Below are 17,041 nucleotides of genomic sequence, written 5' to 3' on the forward strand. Positions count from 1 at the left end.
GGATGGAAAATGAAGTTATTATATTCTATTGTATTGTATTCTATTTCTAATCTCCCTTGGCAAAGCTAACTTTTTTTCAACTGTCAGTCTGATGCACAGGAAGGGTTGACTCAGCATCAACAAGATGTATCAGATGTCCTCAGATGTCTTTTATCAGGATTCTGAAGCTCATTCAATGCCAAATTACTTGCAAACACAAGGCTATTGCAATAGAAGGCAAGGTCAACAAAACAGATGACTGAAGGACAACGTAATGACAAAAAGACACAAGGAACAGATAGCCTACGAGGATCTAATAACATGCTGTTCATCACCTCTTTACCTTGTCTGTATGTACACATGTCTACCTCACATGTTTTCAAATGTATTTGTTATGTGGTGAAATCTCAGCCGGTTAATGAAATGTGCTCTACTGATGTACAGTAATTTGATATGCGCAATAACAAGAGATGCAATTAATCTCTGTCAGGGAATGTCTAGGTCTTGTTTGTATATCTAGGACATTCTCATGTGATGTAACACACACACACACACACACACACACACAGGTATACTAAGGCCTTGAGGGTTGACAACTTTAAAGCTTTAACACAAATATTGACTCATGATAAACACAGCTACAGTTGTGTATGAAACTGATGCCTGTTGATGTAGGGGGGGGGGTGTCCATTTGTTATGTTGCTTTCACCACTTCTGCATAGGACACACACACCTCCCCTCTATTTATTCCAAACCACACATGCTGGTGTTTTTTATTTTTAGCCCAGATCGGGTTTCTAGCTCCCCATTCTGCGAAGGGAAGCATTCAGCAACACATCTCTCTGTGGCGTGAAGTGGTTGGCGCAGGCATAAACTCAGATTCTTGTTGAGTCGTTGGCACGATGGAACTGGAGCTGTCCAAGTGTTTATAATGGGATATAATTACCATGAAGCGCCAAAATGTAAACCAAAGAGGGAATTCTGAAAATGCTAAGTAATTGCGACCAGTATTGGCTATTCTCCGGGATAATTGTCTTGTGAAATAGGCTGATAAACTGAAGCTTGAGTGAAACTAATAGACACCTGTGAGAGGAGCAGCTTCTACCAGCAACATTATTCAGGTATGGACATATAATAGTGTGATACATTTGTTTAATTTGTTTCATATATCATATTAAATGTAGCAATCAAACATACCAACGTATTTTATTGATTAGACTATTGATTTGATCTTTCTATGCATTTTACATATAGCCCTGTAGCCCACCTGTCCCTGAAGTATCAATCATGATGTAGACAAACTGTAGACTGAGCAGTCTAATTCTTCAAAAACGTTTATCACAAGTTTTTGAGGTAACAGCATTACTTATTTGTCACGTTATAGTTACACATGCACTTATATAATATAGGCCTACACAGAAACGAGGGTGAGCTGAGAGAGCATATTAAATTTACTTGTGTAAATAAATATTGTCACGTGTATGAACACTGTCCATGTCCCTGCCCCTCTTTCATAGTAAACTAAATATTATACCTTTATATCATACATCTTTTTCGGCTACTAAAATGATTATTATTATTATTATTATTATTATTATTATTATGTATTATTAGTATAAATATAGGGAACTGTATTGTGTCTGTTGTCTCTCTGATTTAATGTCCAAGTGGTGCAACCAAATGCTCTTGTTCCTTGTCAATATCCCCTTCTTGCTTTCAGTCTTCTTCCAGAACAAGGTAACCTGTCCTTCGCCCAGGCGCCTGCAGCCGCGAAGTATTCGACTATATGAATAAAGCATCTCTCAGCTCCGCCCGAAATTAATCAATTACAGCCCAGAGAGACTAGCCGATAGCAGCATACACACGCAATCGTTGCAGCAATGGTGGGCCAGTGTGACCTACCTCATAAAGGTGAGATCCGGACTAATAAACATATATTAATCCATAATACCAAGGTTGTTTCATAGTAATTTAAATATTTGTGTATTTAGTTGTACTTTTCCTGTGTGAAGTTTCAAGCGTGGTTAAGTCCATCATTTTGCATAACATTATTGTGACTGCACATATTTGAATCACAAGAGGGCGCAACTTGTCTATTCCTGCCCTTCTATACATTTCTATATGCATTATTGGACTTGGTTTAAACAGCTCCCATGGTATTAAGTCATTAATTGAGAGGCATTACAGATTGACAGATTGTTGTGGGCGCTTCCAATGCAATTTGTATTCTAGTGTTGATCGTTGAGATGGTGTTGATTCAGTCACCTGTGGCTGAATAAAGTTTCACAGTTTTAAGCCCTCCCTACTAGGATATAGCTTCGTCTGATTCGCTTAAAGTGCTTCCCATCATCATGAGAACCCGTTATTTGTCCTCCAGCGTTCTTATAACCAGACTGTACCACCAGTTTTGAGGTTTGGGTTATAATTAAAAGGTATTATGTAACAATTTTAACAATTTAGCAATATTTTAAAGCATTTAGAGAAACATCAACCCACAGTTAGATATTTTTGTTGCTTCGGAACATAATGTTACATTTTAAAAGTAGTCAGGAAATATACCAATATATATGACTGTTGATGCCCCCCTCTTCAAAGTTTTTGTTTGGCTCTGTTGAGATTCCGTTTTTCAGATTCGATCGATTTCTGTCTTGCAGAAGTTATTTAGCCAACAACTTAAGTGCTTGACACAAAAATGGGAAACATTAAAGTTTCCCATATAAGACTCATTATCGATGTTTAAGCCAACAAGATAAAAGCACAAGAAATACCAGAAAGAAATGTAGGTAGCGTTAGCAAGCCAGTTAACGTCAGACCATCAGCTAGCAGACAACGAACGGCGTTACCCGGTGTTTAGCTAGCTGGCTTGCGACGGCGTTAGTATAACTAGTTAAGGGTGTTGTTGTTGTTAGCTAGGCAACAGTTAGCTCGCTTCAACTAGGCAAATGTCAGAATAAACAATACACTGACTGCTTCTATGTTCCACCAGTAGCTAGCTACGTGTATATTTAGCCAGGAAGTTTGGTTAGCTAACTAACGTTAGCTATCTTGTCAGTCAGGTCTCTGTCGGCGAGCTGCCTGCTGTGTTGGCAGCAGGAGTGAAGGGTTTTACTTCTCAAAAGGATGCTGCTAATGGGATCCTGTGAAAAAGTGGATTTTAATATCGCTCCTCGCACTGTCGCTCGGCTTGTCTTCGAAGCCGAGCAAGATAATCGAAATGGGGGAAATTCATCAAATGGGAGGTAGGACTGAATGCAACGGTTAACCGTTTAAAATGTGTGTTGTGCAATCAATCAAATGTATTTACAAAGCCTTTTTTGCATCAGCAGATGCCTAAACCCCCAAACAACAAGCAAATCAAATATAGAAGCACGTTGTTGGCAACTTCCTCAGAGGCTCTGAAGATAATGTAAGCTTGGCAAGCCAGTTAGCTAGGCTAATTTTAGCTAACTAGTTACAATACTAATGTATTTTTATTGTACCGACCAAAGACTAGTTAGCTAACTAGACAGACTGTATTGAATACAGCCTGGATACCGTTACTGTATTGAAACCCGTTTGAAGTTGTGAATATTAGCAACCCAACTGTTACCCAGTAACTTCTTGGCCCTGCCTGAACAGAATTGTTGTCATCAATGCCACGATCCTATTTTATCCATGAATTTGTGTCATCATGTCTTTTAAGACTGGAGCCACGTTAGTATTGCACCTACGGAAGCATGATTTGGGGAAGTCCTTTCTGTTGATTATTTAATGCCCACCTGAATCTCTGGTGTGTTTATTGCTAGTTTACAAGATATGGCTGTGTATGAAGTAAAGATGGAGAGGGTCACACGAGTATTACCATTGATTACTCTGAGCAAACAAGAGCATGCCAAGATTTATCTTGCGCAAACAGATGAGCAAATACACTGTGGGGCAACAGGTGCCTGCATTGAATTGGTCAAAAGCAGCTATATATATATATACACACACATTATGTATGTCTGACAATATAATCTATGTTCGGCATCATCAGTGCTGGCCATGACTGACTGGCTGAGATAGTTGATTTGGCTATGTCGATTAAAATCGCTCCACCATTTCCAGGTTGTCTCATTTCAGTTTGTGACAAAACAAGCGATTTATAGTGTAGAGAATCATTGTACCATCTAAACCTCTGTGAAATTTTTTTTTTCCATTATCAAAAATGTTGTATTTTCAGCTGTTTTGAAGCTGGTATACAAAACCGAAAGTAAAACGGGAAGCATAGAAATAGCACACACAGAACAGATCTACCGTTTCTTAGACATCCTATGTGATTTTTGTCTGGTCGCCCAAAAAGTTACATATTGCAGCTTTAAGAATGAAAGGAGGGGATGTTCATGTGGTTGAGCTGGACCTTGAGATTTGAAGGAGGGGACATGTTGGGGTGTTTGAGCTGATCTTGGAGATGGGATAAAGGATTGTTGTACGCATTGAATATGTTTTATTTTTATTTTTAAGTGCTTGAATAGCAATAATCTCTCCATTTGACTCCCAAGTGCGCACTATAATCACTTTTACTGACTTAATACCAGAAGGGAGCAAACCTGCAAAATCTGTCTAACAGCAATTTCCAACCAAACAATGCATCAAAAGCAATCAGACACCACTGATATTGGACACGGAATACATAACTTCCATCGATCTGTCTCTCTGATGATCAATAATTCACAAGCCACCTGTGTCATGCTGTACTTCCTGATACCATTTGAGGTCAGATCACAAAACCAATAGAAATAGACATCAACATGTATCAAAGTAACTGGGATCATCTTTTGTCCAGAAAACTGATTTTCTACCATCTTAGTTTTTTTCTGTTTATTAAGGCAGAATTAGACTGTTAGCCAATACTACAGTCTCTCTTCTCAGCCCCCTGCTACAGCCGGACATAGATCGTTATCTCTCTCACTGCAAGTTCAACTGTGAAACTGCACGCCCTGTGAACTTGGCTCAAGGTAAAAGGGAGAGCAGGCGCATCGAAGGAGAGACGGGGACATCGGACAGAGGGAGAGTTGCAGAAGAAGAGGAGGAAGTGAGGAACAAAACTACAGACTGACAAAAAGATGCAAAGAAGCCCTACGCACAGAGCATGAGGTGGAGAGTTGGAAAAGAGAAGACTGCATTGTATTAAATTAAATGAGGGCCCCACCCTGGTTGCAACATTATTGACTAAAATTAGCGGGTGAAGCTAAACGGCTGTAACCTAGTGTCATGCTCTACATTACCATGGAGAATAAAACCTGCCTTCCATAATGGGATCTTTCATACTGCACCATCTGGATGTCACTGGAAACACGAGGTACATTCACAAATGTTAGCCTAGCTGGTCTAGGACCAGTCCACAATTGATTTGTACCAAAAAGCTGTGATCGGATCTCAGACCGACTTCCTCAACATCCTGACTTGTCTGCATCATTCATCTGGGTGTTTTGAAGTAAAACAATTGGTCTGAAGAAGCTCTGAGAATGATGACCATGTCTGTGCTGGCCACCACCGGACCAGAAAGCAGCGGCTCCATGACGCAGCTCGTCCCCATCCCCACGCTGAACATCCTCCCCCCGTCCTCAGACACCGATGCCTGGTCTCGTTCTCCCAGCCCCCGGCCTCCCCGCCGCCGCCACCGGTGCTCCCGCCCCCCCCGGAGCAGAGCCTGGACCAAGAAGAGGAGCGATGGAGAACAAGAGGAGTCACTCAAACCCCGGTGGGACGGCACTGAGGAGGAGGGGAGGTTGAAGGGGAGCGCTGCTCAAAGAAGCCCCTCACGTCTCCCTTCACCCCTCTTGCCACCCCACGTGGAGGACGCGGTCCTGGGCCCTTCCTCGGACCTCTTGCTACCCCCGTCGTCTCGCACCTCCTGGTCACGTAGCTCGTCTCCCGGCCGGCGTTCACGCTGGTCCCTCAGGAGTCTGCTCAGCAGGGAGTCTGACGGGGACAGCTGCAGGTCAGTGCTCGGCTCTCTATCTCTCTCCTCTCTAGGACAGGCAGGCAGCCAGAGGCCTCAGGTTCCCTGCAGACTCACTTCAGAACCCCCTCAAGGCCCTCCCATCTAGGGATGGGCTCAGTTATCTGCTAGCTGCAGGACTTTGGTTCATGGCCTTGTCATGTACTGAATCAGGAAACTGTAACTTAAGGCACTTAGTGCATTTTATGTCTAAGCATTAGGCTAAATGATCATTCACATGCTACATACTTCACTGATATTACATTAGATAAGATGAGGAGACTATGTTGTCACAGATAAAAGATGTCACTGTTGTTTGACAGCGACCAGAGTGGAGTTTTCTGTAATGGCACACCACAAGCCAACTATTTGGAAAAGGCACAGCAGACCGGGCTTATTGGTTAAGCACTAAAACCACAGAGGGCAGATTATGCTGTTAAAGTCCTGGTGAACTCCAAGCTGGGTTATATCACAGTTTGATATGGTCAGGCAGGCAGAGGAACATGTTCGTCATGCTCTTATAGTATTTCAGAGAACAAAACCATTAGCCCATGTCACAATATTAAAGGTGCTACCTCGCCATAATTGAAGTAAGCCTGCATCTTAAATTCTATTCTAGAGAAATTGTAACATTTTGAGGGAGAGAAATAAGCATATGAAGACAAAGGCATGAGGCTGAAAAGAGAGTAGGCTAAATGAAATGTTAGGGAAAACGAGAGGTCTATCTGTTGTAGCTGAGAGCGAGAGAGAGAAAGAGACCTCTACTTGGTCAGTCACAAGGAGCAGGGAGGTGGGTTTGTGTGCACCGCTCATCCTGCTTAGAATGCATGACATCACCGCCAGCCAATAGGAGCCCACGCTTCGTCTGATGATGTCACCTCCGTCCAATGGGAGGGGGTGCTGCATTGCCAGCAGTGTCCTCGGTGGGCCTGTTAAAGGGCCATCCAGGCAGGCAGAGGGTGTTCCTCTCTCCGCTCCAAATGAACAGCTGTGCCCTTGTCCTGTTCATTTACCAACCAGTTTTATTGACCCAGGTTTTGTTTAATGAAACACATTACTTAGATAGACCTCTGACATTATTTTACAGCTCCTTAATGATACTGCCTGTATTTTCTATGTAAGGTGGTTAAATCTATATTAATTAGTTGAAACGATAACAAAGCGGTCACCCCGCCTCTATTTTGGTAAAAAGCTAAGGGATATGAGCCTGGATAAATGTAACTACTTTCAAATTCATAGACCGAACTATGGATATTAGGACTGACCATCAATGCTGTCAAAATAATAGTTTTTGCTTTTACATTGTTTACAGTATAAAAAATGTGGTACGCCAGATGAACTAAGCTCATTAAATTGTCATCGTCAAGAATCAATGGCTATATATAATTAATTCAATGCTTAATCAATGATTTCATTGATCATTGAATCATTCAGAAATAAAGTTTAAAAAATTGATGGAGCAACTAAGGATTCTAATTTTAAAAATGAAGGATTTACAGTTGGGAGTTCGTAAGACTGAAACCCGAAATGTTACAGTGCACTATAGGAAAAAATAAAATGCCAGTGTGCAGGCCTAAATGAAAACAGTGCACCCCTATTGTTAGTATGAACAACACCCGTTCACTGCAAACACACGAGTGTTGTTTGTTTAGGCTACATGCATCATCTAAAAGCAAGGGCTTTGTTTATCTACAGTACACACCTCATACTGATCTATGCACATCTCCTACTCCTGTTGTTATCTGAATGTTGCCATTGTCAAATGATATACCACTGTTTGACAATACATTAGGTTCTGAGTGAATCCTTTTCTAGATGCAGTCAGAGCATCAGGCAGGTAATACAGTGAGAAATGGGAGTGCTGGTGGTATTCATATATAAAACAGAAAAGGCCATGGCTATGAATGATAAAGTCATCTTGTCATCAACACTTCATTGATCAAGTTGTTGTGAAATCCAGACATTTTCTGTTTCATTCCGGTGTTTTGTAACACTAGCCGGTCGTCTCTGATGTTTGAGAGGACACGTGAAATTATTAGGCCTGAGACTATTTGGACTCATTCCCATTTAGCCTGGACGCATTAATACAATGAGGCACAGTATTCTTATATCATTAAAACACTAGCCAGTTCATTTCATGTCTTTGGTTACCATTGTTTTTGTCCTGTTGCATGAAATAAACCCACAGTGTAGATGAGAATCATTGACCATTTGACAGCCACACCCTGACGGGAACGGATGATTAAGGCCAATGAAGGCGTTTTAGTTATGGTTAGGCTAATGACTTCTGCGTGGCCACTGTGGTGGTCTCAACAGACGGCTGATTTCCATGGGGATCTGAATAACGATTTGCATTGGAAGAACATGGAAGGATTCTAATGCAAATAATGAGTTTTAATACAGTCAAGTATTCTGGGGTGTTTAGTGGGGGCGGCAGTTGATTTGAATCAGAGGCCAACAACTCGTGTGCGAAACAGTCTGACGTGGAGAAATGCGAGATATGTTATGCGAGGCATGTTCCTACAAGATGCTGTGTAGCCACATCTCCCAGTCATTCTATTCTAGAGACTTGGTAGTTAGTAGACTAAGGCTAATATTTATCCTAATGTGATATTACCTCTACCTTAAACCTCAGAGAGGCTACATAGTCTATAGGCTCCTTTTGGCTGACTCCAACACTTTGTTGGTTGGGGACAGCTGTGTTGTGTGTTTTATCTATCAGAGACCAAGTTGGATTCCTCAGTGGTTTAAAAGCACTTTTCCGTGGTGATCAAACCTCAGTCACTTGCGCAACACTGACTGCACAACTGTCTAAGCAGTAGCAGAATTGTGGCGATAGTCTGAGCGACGGCTCGGCCACATCTTCCAATATAAGGCTAGTAAATGGCCTAGTAAATAGCCTAACACAGAACTGTTGGCTATCAGGTCTCAACACCAGTCATGAAATCAGCAAACATCTTAAAGATTGCACTTCCTTTGGCAGTTTAACAAAGTGTTAATGTAAGACAAACATGACTTGTAACATTCCTCCATAATCTGTTAGGTAACAGAGGATGGATGACCGTAATATGGTGCGTGGGGGAGGGGTTCATATTTTCTCCAGCTCCACCACTGTTGAATGCACACTTGGTGCTGAATAACTAAAAGCATCACATTTAAAAAGTAGGTTAGGCATATGTTCTTTACCCTTGGGCTGTTTTTTGTGAACAAGTCGTCAAACATTACTTGCAGACTGGGGTTAAGTTAACTGAGGTGAAGGGAAAACTACTAGCTGATACATGTCCTCCCTGTCTGTTTAGGCCTGACCTGCTTGGCAGACGGATATCTAATTGAGTAATTGGCGTTGCCCCCCCCCCCTCCAATTCACCTCTCTGCTGGCCACACAATCCCATTTTGATAATCCACTGACACACAAAAACAACTGCAGATCAATTGTCTACAGGCCAAGCCATTGTCTCTCTGTAGCCTATGTTTGAGGCGTCGCCCCCAGTTCATCATATTTATGTTTGGATTAACTTTGACTAATTGAGTTTTGGTTCAGGTCCCCCACTCAGCAGAAGGCTGCCTCAGACATTTATTCTACTAGATAGTTTGGAACGGGGCCTCACCTGAAAATGTGCTGAGCACAGGCCTAAAACACCACTCAACTAATTAGCCCAAAGAACACTGATCTCTCCCCACTGACGTTGTGCAACCACTGCTCTTTGGTAATAAGTGACTTTCTGTTGAATGTGCTAGGGACCAGATTCTTCTTTGCCCCCTCCACTCTTTATTTTTCTCTCTCTGTCTAAACATGTTCTTTCTCTTGCTCCCTTCTTCATCCCCGCCTGCCCTATGAATGGAAGAGATTACAGTAGGCACTCCTGTACCTCAGAAAAGCAGATTAAGAGAGAGGGAGGGAGCGAGCAAGAGAAGGGGGGGATCTGCACAGCATGGATTATGATGTATCCTACTCAGTGGGTCTCTAATCCAGAGATGGACAGAGCGATGTGGGTTGAACGACTGGGTGGGCTTCGGTCAGGTGGACACTGCGGGCAGCACTGTTTAGTGTGGGATAATTACAGTCAGTGTGATAAACCATGATAGCAAATGGCTGTGATATTTTATTACACCATGTTAGGCCTATATATAATCTGTCTACAACTGGCCCTAATTCATGTCTGCATTTACTCTTTCATAACCTTTCCCAGTACTGTCTTTATTGATTTTAAAATAACAATAATATATAAGTCCTCTAAAAACCTATTTTATTTTAATCTCCCAGTTCAACTCTACACTCTTAGGAAAAAAAGGGTTCCAAAAGGGTTCTTTGGCTGTCCAGGTAAAACTCTTTTGGGTTCCATGTAGAATCCTCTGTGGGAAGGGTTCTACATGGAACCAAAAGAGTTATACTTAAAAGGGTTCTCTGAAGAACCCTTTTAGGTTCTAGATGGCACCTAGTTATTTATTTTTTCTAAGAGTGCACTGCTACTGTACATCCGTGCATGGCCTCTCTCTTGTGCCTCCACCTCCCCCTCTCTCTGCTGTCTGTGTGTTCAGTACGGATTACTTATGGGCGCAGTTTGTCAACGCTAGTTTGCCCCGACACGGAATAGGAGACTGGTTGAGGTCGCGCTACCTGCCTGGATGCGAGGGAAGGATGTTGGTGATGGGGAAGTGAAACAGGTCGCACATGAAGTGCTCGTTTCTATTCGGGGACCCCTGTGCGTTTTTATATCCGACAAAACAGACATCGGGATGGACAGTGTAGCGTCGGCTTGCTCGGCGCAGTGCACACAGGACCGGTGCCCTAGTGATACAGATACTATGAAGCAGCGTGTGGACATCACGTCCAAATTTAAAACACCTCATGACATGTTGGAGTAAGTGGCAAAATTATTATTTACGTAATGGAGTTGTCTGCCCTCCAAATGGAAATATTTCGCCTGTTTGTCCTCGTATTAAAATGCATTTCATAAAGGTATAGGCTACACTCGTATCCATGTGATTTGGAAACTGGGAGGGTCAGTGATTGCCTATTGAATGATGGGCTGGTAGAAAGGAAATGAACGTCGTTTGATTCGAATGACCATTTCGGGCACCCGGGTCTGCTGTACTTGTGCGTCTATAGCAGTCTGAAATCCGCGACCTAATTTGGCTAATTTCTGACAGCATCTGTTATTGTGCTTGTATAACTCATACTTCCCTAGACAGTGCGATTTCACGGAGTTACATTCTAACCATGTCGTTGTTTACATTCTGTTGTCTGACAGGCGCTATGAATGGTGCTAGCGTACAGTAGGCTGTGCTTGGATGAAAGTAATTTTCTAAAAACGGCTCAAAACAAAATATATGCAATATTTGACAGTCGTTTGCATCTCTACATTGCATGATGTGTGATTTAGTTTGTAAACTCACTGACAGATTGACACGAGCACGATACTGTCCGGTTTGGTCACACCAGTAACATTTTGAAGGGTCACACCCCATATAATTAGAATACTAGAAAGGACATGAACCTTCTTTATGATAGGATAAACTTCAACTATTTTGGTCAGGGAGTTGAGTCAACCATGGCTTGCCATTTCTGTGATATTATTTAAAATAAGGAATTTGAAGAGTTGATCTGCACTGTATGTTAGCTAGCCAGCCAGTCAGCTTTTTTTAGAGGAATGATTCCATTCATTTGTCAAGTCAACTGCCAATATTGTAACATCCCATTCACACAATGCAATCAATCCACAGCCATACACGGTCTGAAATCAGTTGATAATAGGATTTAGACAAGTTGTAAATGTAACAAGTCGGCCTACTGATATTGTATCATATAATAGCACTCTCAGCTTCCCAGGAAAACACACATTTCTACATTTATGGTCTGTTTGTATATATTTTATAGGCTATTTATACCAAAAATGTGCATAACTTTTAAACTATAATTATATGACAATATTTTAGATTCACAATAATTCTCACACAATTTCTGATATCACATACCTTTTTATTTTCCTGCATAAGGAAAATTAGGATTAAACCTCTACTGCAATTAATTCCAATTAGACTGGTTTGGAATTCTCCCTGACCAATATGGCTGCCATTTTCCATAGTAATTTAATAGGATCTCTATGGGACACCGTCCCAGACTGAACACAACAACAATCCTATTAGAGTATGTGGGTAGGCCTGTATGCAGATATAATTAGTCCTACTGTACTTTGACCGTGCACACAATTTAGTTGCAATGACGTTACTGAATCCTCACCCACCTATACTGTACTGCAGAGTCCCCCCCCCCCAACCCTACACTGCTGATTCAAATAATCAACGCTTGATGATGTGGTTATTTGAATTAGCTGTGTAGTGCTAGGGCAAAAACCAAAATGTGGGCCCCAGGACCGAGTTTCCGGAAACTGTACTGTACATGGATAAAGTGCTTTTGAGCAGGCATCACCCCAAGTGCTGGCTCATTCCTATGATTTCATTATTCAGAATCACAGCTACTATCGGGTTTCTTCTTCACAAGGGGGTTGTTACCTTGGCGATAATGCTGATATTAACCCCTAGTCGCCCCCCCACCCCCTGGTCACCATGACAACCGGCAATTGGACCAGTGTGGTTTCAATGCACTTTGGCAGTAATGAGAGAAGAGTTGGAGGACAGGGCCGAGGGAAGGGAAGGGAGGCTGCAAGGGAGAAGGGGAAGCTGACTGAGCTGAGGCTATGGATAGAAAAAACACTGGGGGGGGGGACACTGAGAAAAGAGAAACAGAAGGTGCCGGAAGAGAGAGAGAGGGAGAGAGATGAAGGGGTGACCAATTTGATTTAGAGGTTGATGGTAGTGTATAAATGCTTGTGGCTGTATACAGTGGAGTGATTACTCAGTGTCTGTGTGTGGGGTATGAGTTATTGTTCGAGATGAACAAAATGATCAAATGAGCTCACACAAGTAGACCACAGTGTCTGTTGAAAGCGACTGTTTGTTTTTGTGTGTTAATAGCTCGTTAGTACGATATGTTTCTGAGAGTCAAAACAGAAGGCGGTTGTTAGTTTTCACCGAACTGCAAATGAAGCGCAAGGCTGCAACCATGGAAACGTTTATGATGGCATCAATATAACCATTTTTACGGGGCCATGACCTGAATTCTGAACATGAGATGCACATATTATGACAGCAATATAGGTTTGACCTTGTCTTTGAGTTCATAATGTCTGCTTTCACTAGAGGGAAGACAACAGGTGTGTAGTATGCTTACACAACCATGCTAACTTGATAAAAGTGCTCTTAATAAAAATCTCCATTGAATATTTTCTGCCCTAATGCGTTTCTCATGTAGGCATATTCATTCTTGCTCCAGTGCCTTGGAAATAAGATAAATTGAGAAACAGCCCCGACCTACTGTACTATTACCAAGCAGTGCTTTTTTTCCATTTATGTTGATGGTAGAGGAAGGATCCACAAGGTTCATACCAGTGCACTGCCACAGGTAGTATATCTAGGCTATATAGGAATGGACCGTGTCTGACCGCTCTAATCGCCACCAATCAGTTGGGAGAAAGGTTAGAGTTAGTGGTTGTTGATTTAGTGTGTTTTTAGCTAAATACAAAAGCACAGTACTTCCAGCATGGCCAGATGGCCTTAACTACTTACATCTTTGGCCACTGTGAAATCTTGAGGATGACATGAATATGAATGTCTGTACTCTTTCCCTTAGCCTACCACTAATCTCTCCTCTTCTGTCTCTCTCTTCAGTACTGCCAGTAACTCTCCGCGCAGCACCCCTGGCAGCTCCCCCTCTCTGCGCCGCCGGGTGCTGGGGGTTAGTGGTGGGGGTGGAAGCAGGACCAGCGACGCGGAGGGTGGCCCGGGGGAGCGCAGCGGGGAAAGGAGGGGTTCGGACAGCCCCCTGCTCTCCGCCTCCGCTTACCCAATCGCCTCGCGCCATTTCAGCCGCAATGCCAAGGTAAGGGTGCCCTGTCTCATGCCACTCTCTCATTTTGTTATGTCAACAATATACCGGGGCCATATTCAGTAGGAAAAGGAGGTGGCGTGTTGCAGATAGAAATGTCATGACGTGATACCTTTGTCTACATGTCAGAGGCATTTGTGTATTTCTATACTATATTTCTATCTGAACGTTCCACAACGATATGCCCTGCTGAGCACAGCCCTGCTTAATGTAGAGATAAGGACACACATGACAACACAGGGACACAGCCAGGCAGTCAGTAGTCATTGGTCGTGTGAGAATACCCATACTTGTGTTGTAAATAGTAGCCATTTTGGGTAGGTGAAAAAAGTAACTTTTTTAATAGAATGTGAAATGTGGTGCTTTAAATGTCAGGATGTCATACTCATTTCGACATTTAATCAAATAGAATTCGCTGAACACGCGTGGAAGAGAATAGTCTTTCGAGACCCACGTGTGTGTGACAACAGCTGATAATCAGCTGATGGGACGCGCTGCACCAAAATTGAATGAATGAAGGGAGTAAAAGCAATTGCCATTAGATGATACATTCTCCGTAGGATGCCTAGTATGCTGATATTTGTTGCTTACTGCATTTTGTTTTCACGAATCAGTACGTTCTATATAGTATGTGGTACGATTAGTACACAGTTTAAGTAATGGCGTCAGCATGCTTCAGTTCAGCTGGCGCCTAGTGGAACTCGTCAAACCGAACGAGGGTGCTGGCTGGAAAAACTAGAAAAAGCTGCAATAGTACTGTTTGTCCATTTTGACACACAATAGCCAGTATAAACTTCCTCAAAATAGTTGAATTAATCTAAAATAACTCAAGAAATCTGTCATTAATTTTTACTCTTTGCAGAGGAGATCTGTCGCACACTTTGACATCTAACTAAAATGTTTGGTGCAGTATTTTTTAATGAAAAATGTGCACCAAATGTCATTGAATGACTGACTTTATTGAGGAATCCCTACTGTTGACCAATCACCGGCGAAGGGGCGTAGACTTGGGATCCGAATTTCGCCTTGCCTTCAGAAAAAATGTTGTGTGCCCGACCAGACGAAGTCCCCCGAAAAATAACTCACGAATTCCAAAACGAACAAAAAACGTCACAGAATGTTGTCATAATATATGCAGGAACTCTTGCGAACTGTTTCGGCTGGGAAGCAGGTGGACGCCTTAAGTAGTAGACGAGCCAGATTTTGGACACGGCCAGTGTTAAATGGATTTGGAATAGATTGACTGTGGGCAGATTGTCAATGCATGAATCATGGGCTACAAGCCAAACGTTAAAGGCCCAGTGCAGTCAAAAACACGAGTTTTGGAAAAATATTGTGACATTTAGAAAATGATGATAATGTCATTTTAGTGTAAGAGCTGTTTGAAAATACCACCTGGCATTTCAACCTTATTTGGTGGGATGGAGTTCCAAACCTAACAATAACAGCTAGTTTTCAGTTTTCCCTCCCCACTCCCAGACAGTCTTAGCAAAAATCTTGCTTAAGGAATAGCTTTTTGCTAAGAAGCTATTTTGTTTATTTTTGACCATTTTGATTGTTTTTAATCACAGTAAGGTACTTCATTTTTACACAGAAATGATTTAATATTAAGACAAAAACAGCTTCATTAGACCTTTTTACACACATAACAGTCAGAGATGATAGAAACGCACACAGCAAGCTTGATAAATGACCAGAACATCAAGGAACGTCGTACAGGCCAAATGGCTAGTTTTTCCGCAGTGTCCCATTTTAACCTATTCCCCAACTACATGAATGTCAAAATACATAAGACTCTACATTTACTGTTTAAGGATGGAGGTGCCTTTTGGATGCTGTTCATCACTGATTGTGTGCTGTTCTTTCTTTCCCTTGCAGAAAATGCAGAGCTGGTACAATGTAAGTATAGACTTTAAGGAACTGTTCATTAAGGGCTCACACTCCAGTGCACTTTATTCTGCTGACGGTAGCTACGGTGTTTCCTTGGTGGAGTGCACAGTACAGTATGAAATAGCACTTTACAGTGAAATGGCACCAATCGATGCCGAAAACGGTTTCTGTTAAATTGCCACCCCCTCGTTTAACCATTTCACTAAGCTTTGAACTTTAGCTGATTTAACTGTTCATTCACCTTAGTGTTCTTCTCATTTACCTTCTCAGTCTGTCGTTTTTACCTCAGGGACATAGTATCTGATGTAATCTCACATGGCAGATGTACAGTGGGGTCCAAAGGTATTTGGACAGTGACACATTTTTTGTTGTTTTGGCTCATATAATTTTGAAATGATACAATGACTGACTAGGAGGTTAAAGTGCAGATTGTCAGCAGTCTTGATGTGAGTCACAAGCTTGATGTAGTTATTGCGTGCTAGGAATATGGGAACCAATACTGCACTTGACTACTTTAATACACCTACAGTGCCTTGCGAAAGTATTCGCCCCCCTTGAACTTTGCGACCTTTTGCCACATTTCAGGCTTCAAACATAAAGATATAAAACTGTATTTTTTTGTGAAGAATCAACAACAAGTGGGACACAATCATGAAGTGGAACGACATTTATTGGATATTTCAAACTTTTTTAACAAATCAAAAACTGAAAAATTGGGCGTGCAAAATTATTCAGCCCCCTTAAGTTAATACTTTGTAGCGCCACCTTTTGCTGCGATTACAGCTGTAAGTCGCTTGGGGTATGTCTCTATCAGTTTTGCACATCGAGAGACTGAAATTTTTTCCCATTCCTCCTTGCAAAACAGCTCGAGCTCAGTGAGGTTGGATGGAGAGCATTTGTGAACAGCAGTTTTCAGTTCTTTCCACAGATTCTCGATTGGATTCAGGTCTGAACTTTGACTTGGCCATTCTAACACCTGGATATGTTTATTTTTGAACCATTCCATTGTAGATTTTGCTTTATGTTTTGGATCATTGTCTTGTTGGAAGACAAATCTCCGTCCCAGTCTCAGGTCTTTTGCAGACTCCATCAGGTTTTCTTCCAGAATGGTCCTGTATTTGGCTCCATCCATCTTCCCATCAATTTTAACCATCTTCCCTGTCCTTGCTGAAGAAAAGCAGGCCCAAACCATGATGCTGCCACCACCATGTTTGACAGTGGGGATGGTGTGTTCAGGGTGATGGGCTGTGTTGCTTTTACGCCAA

General features: G+C 42.1%; 1 protein-coding gene across 11 annotated transcripts in view; it reads left to right on the top strand.

Moving 5' to 3' along the window:
- The first annotated feature begins 705 nt into the window (after positions 1-705).
- The window catches only part of LOC112246086 (protein Aster-A-like), a 38,607-nt gene continuing 22,271 nt past the window's right edge, over positions 706-17,041 (top strand). The window contains exons 1-6 of one of the 11 annotated variants that reach the window (XM_042312202.1): positions 706-1,100; positions 1,234-1,332; positions 1,700-1,890; positions 3,036-3,218; positions 13,670-13,880; positions 15,765-15,785. In XM_042312202.1, the coding sequence (XP_042168136.1) occupies positions 3,100-3,218; positions 13,670-13,880; positions 15,765-15,785 (351 nt within the window). In that variant the 5' untranslated portion in view covers positions 706-1,100; positions 1,234-1,332; positions 1,700-1,890; positions 3,036-3,099. The other 10 variants (XM_042312184.1, XM_042312185.1, XM_042312209.1 and 7 more) reach the window with 10 other exon arrangements.

Source organism: Oncorhynchus tshawytscha, linkage group LG03 (genome assembly GCF_018296145.1).
Source record: "Oncorhynchus tshawytscha isolate Ot180627B linkage group LG03, Otsh_v2.0, whole genome shotgun sequence".
NCBI lineage: Eukaryota > Metazoa > Chordata > Actinopteri > Salmoniformes > Salmonidae > Oncorhynchus > Oncorhynchus tshawytscha.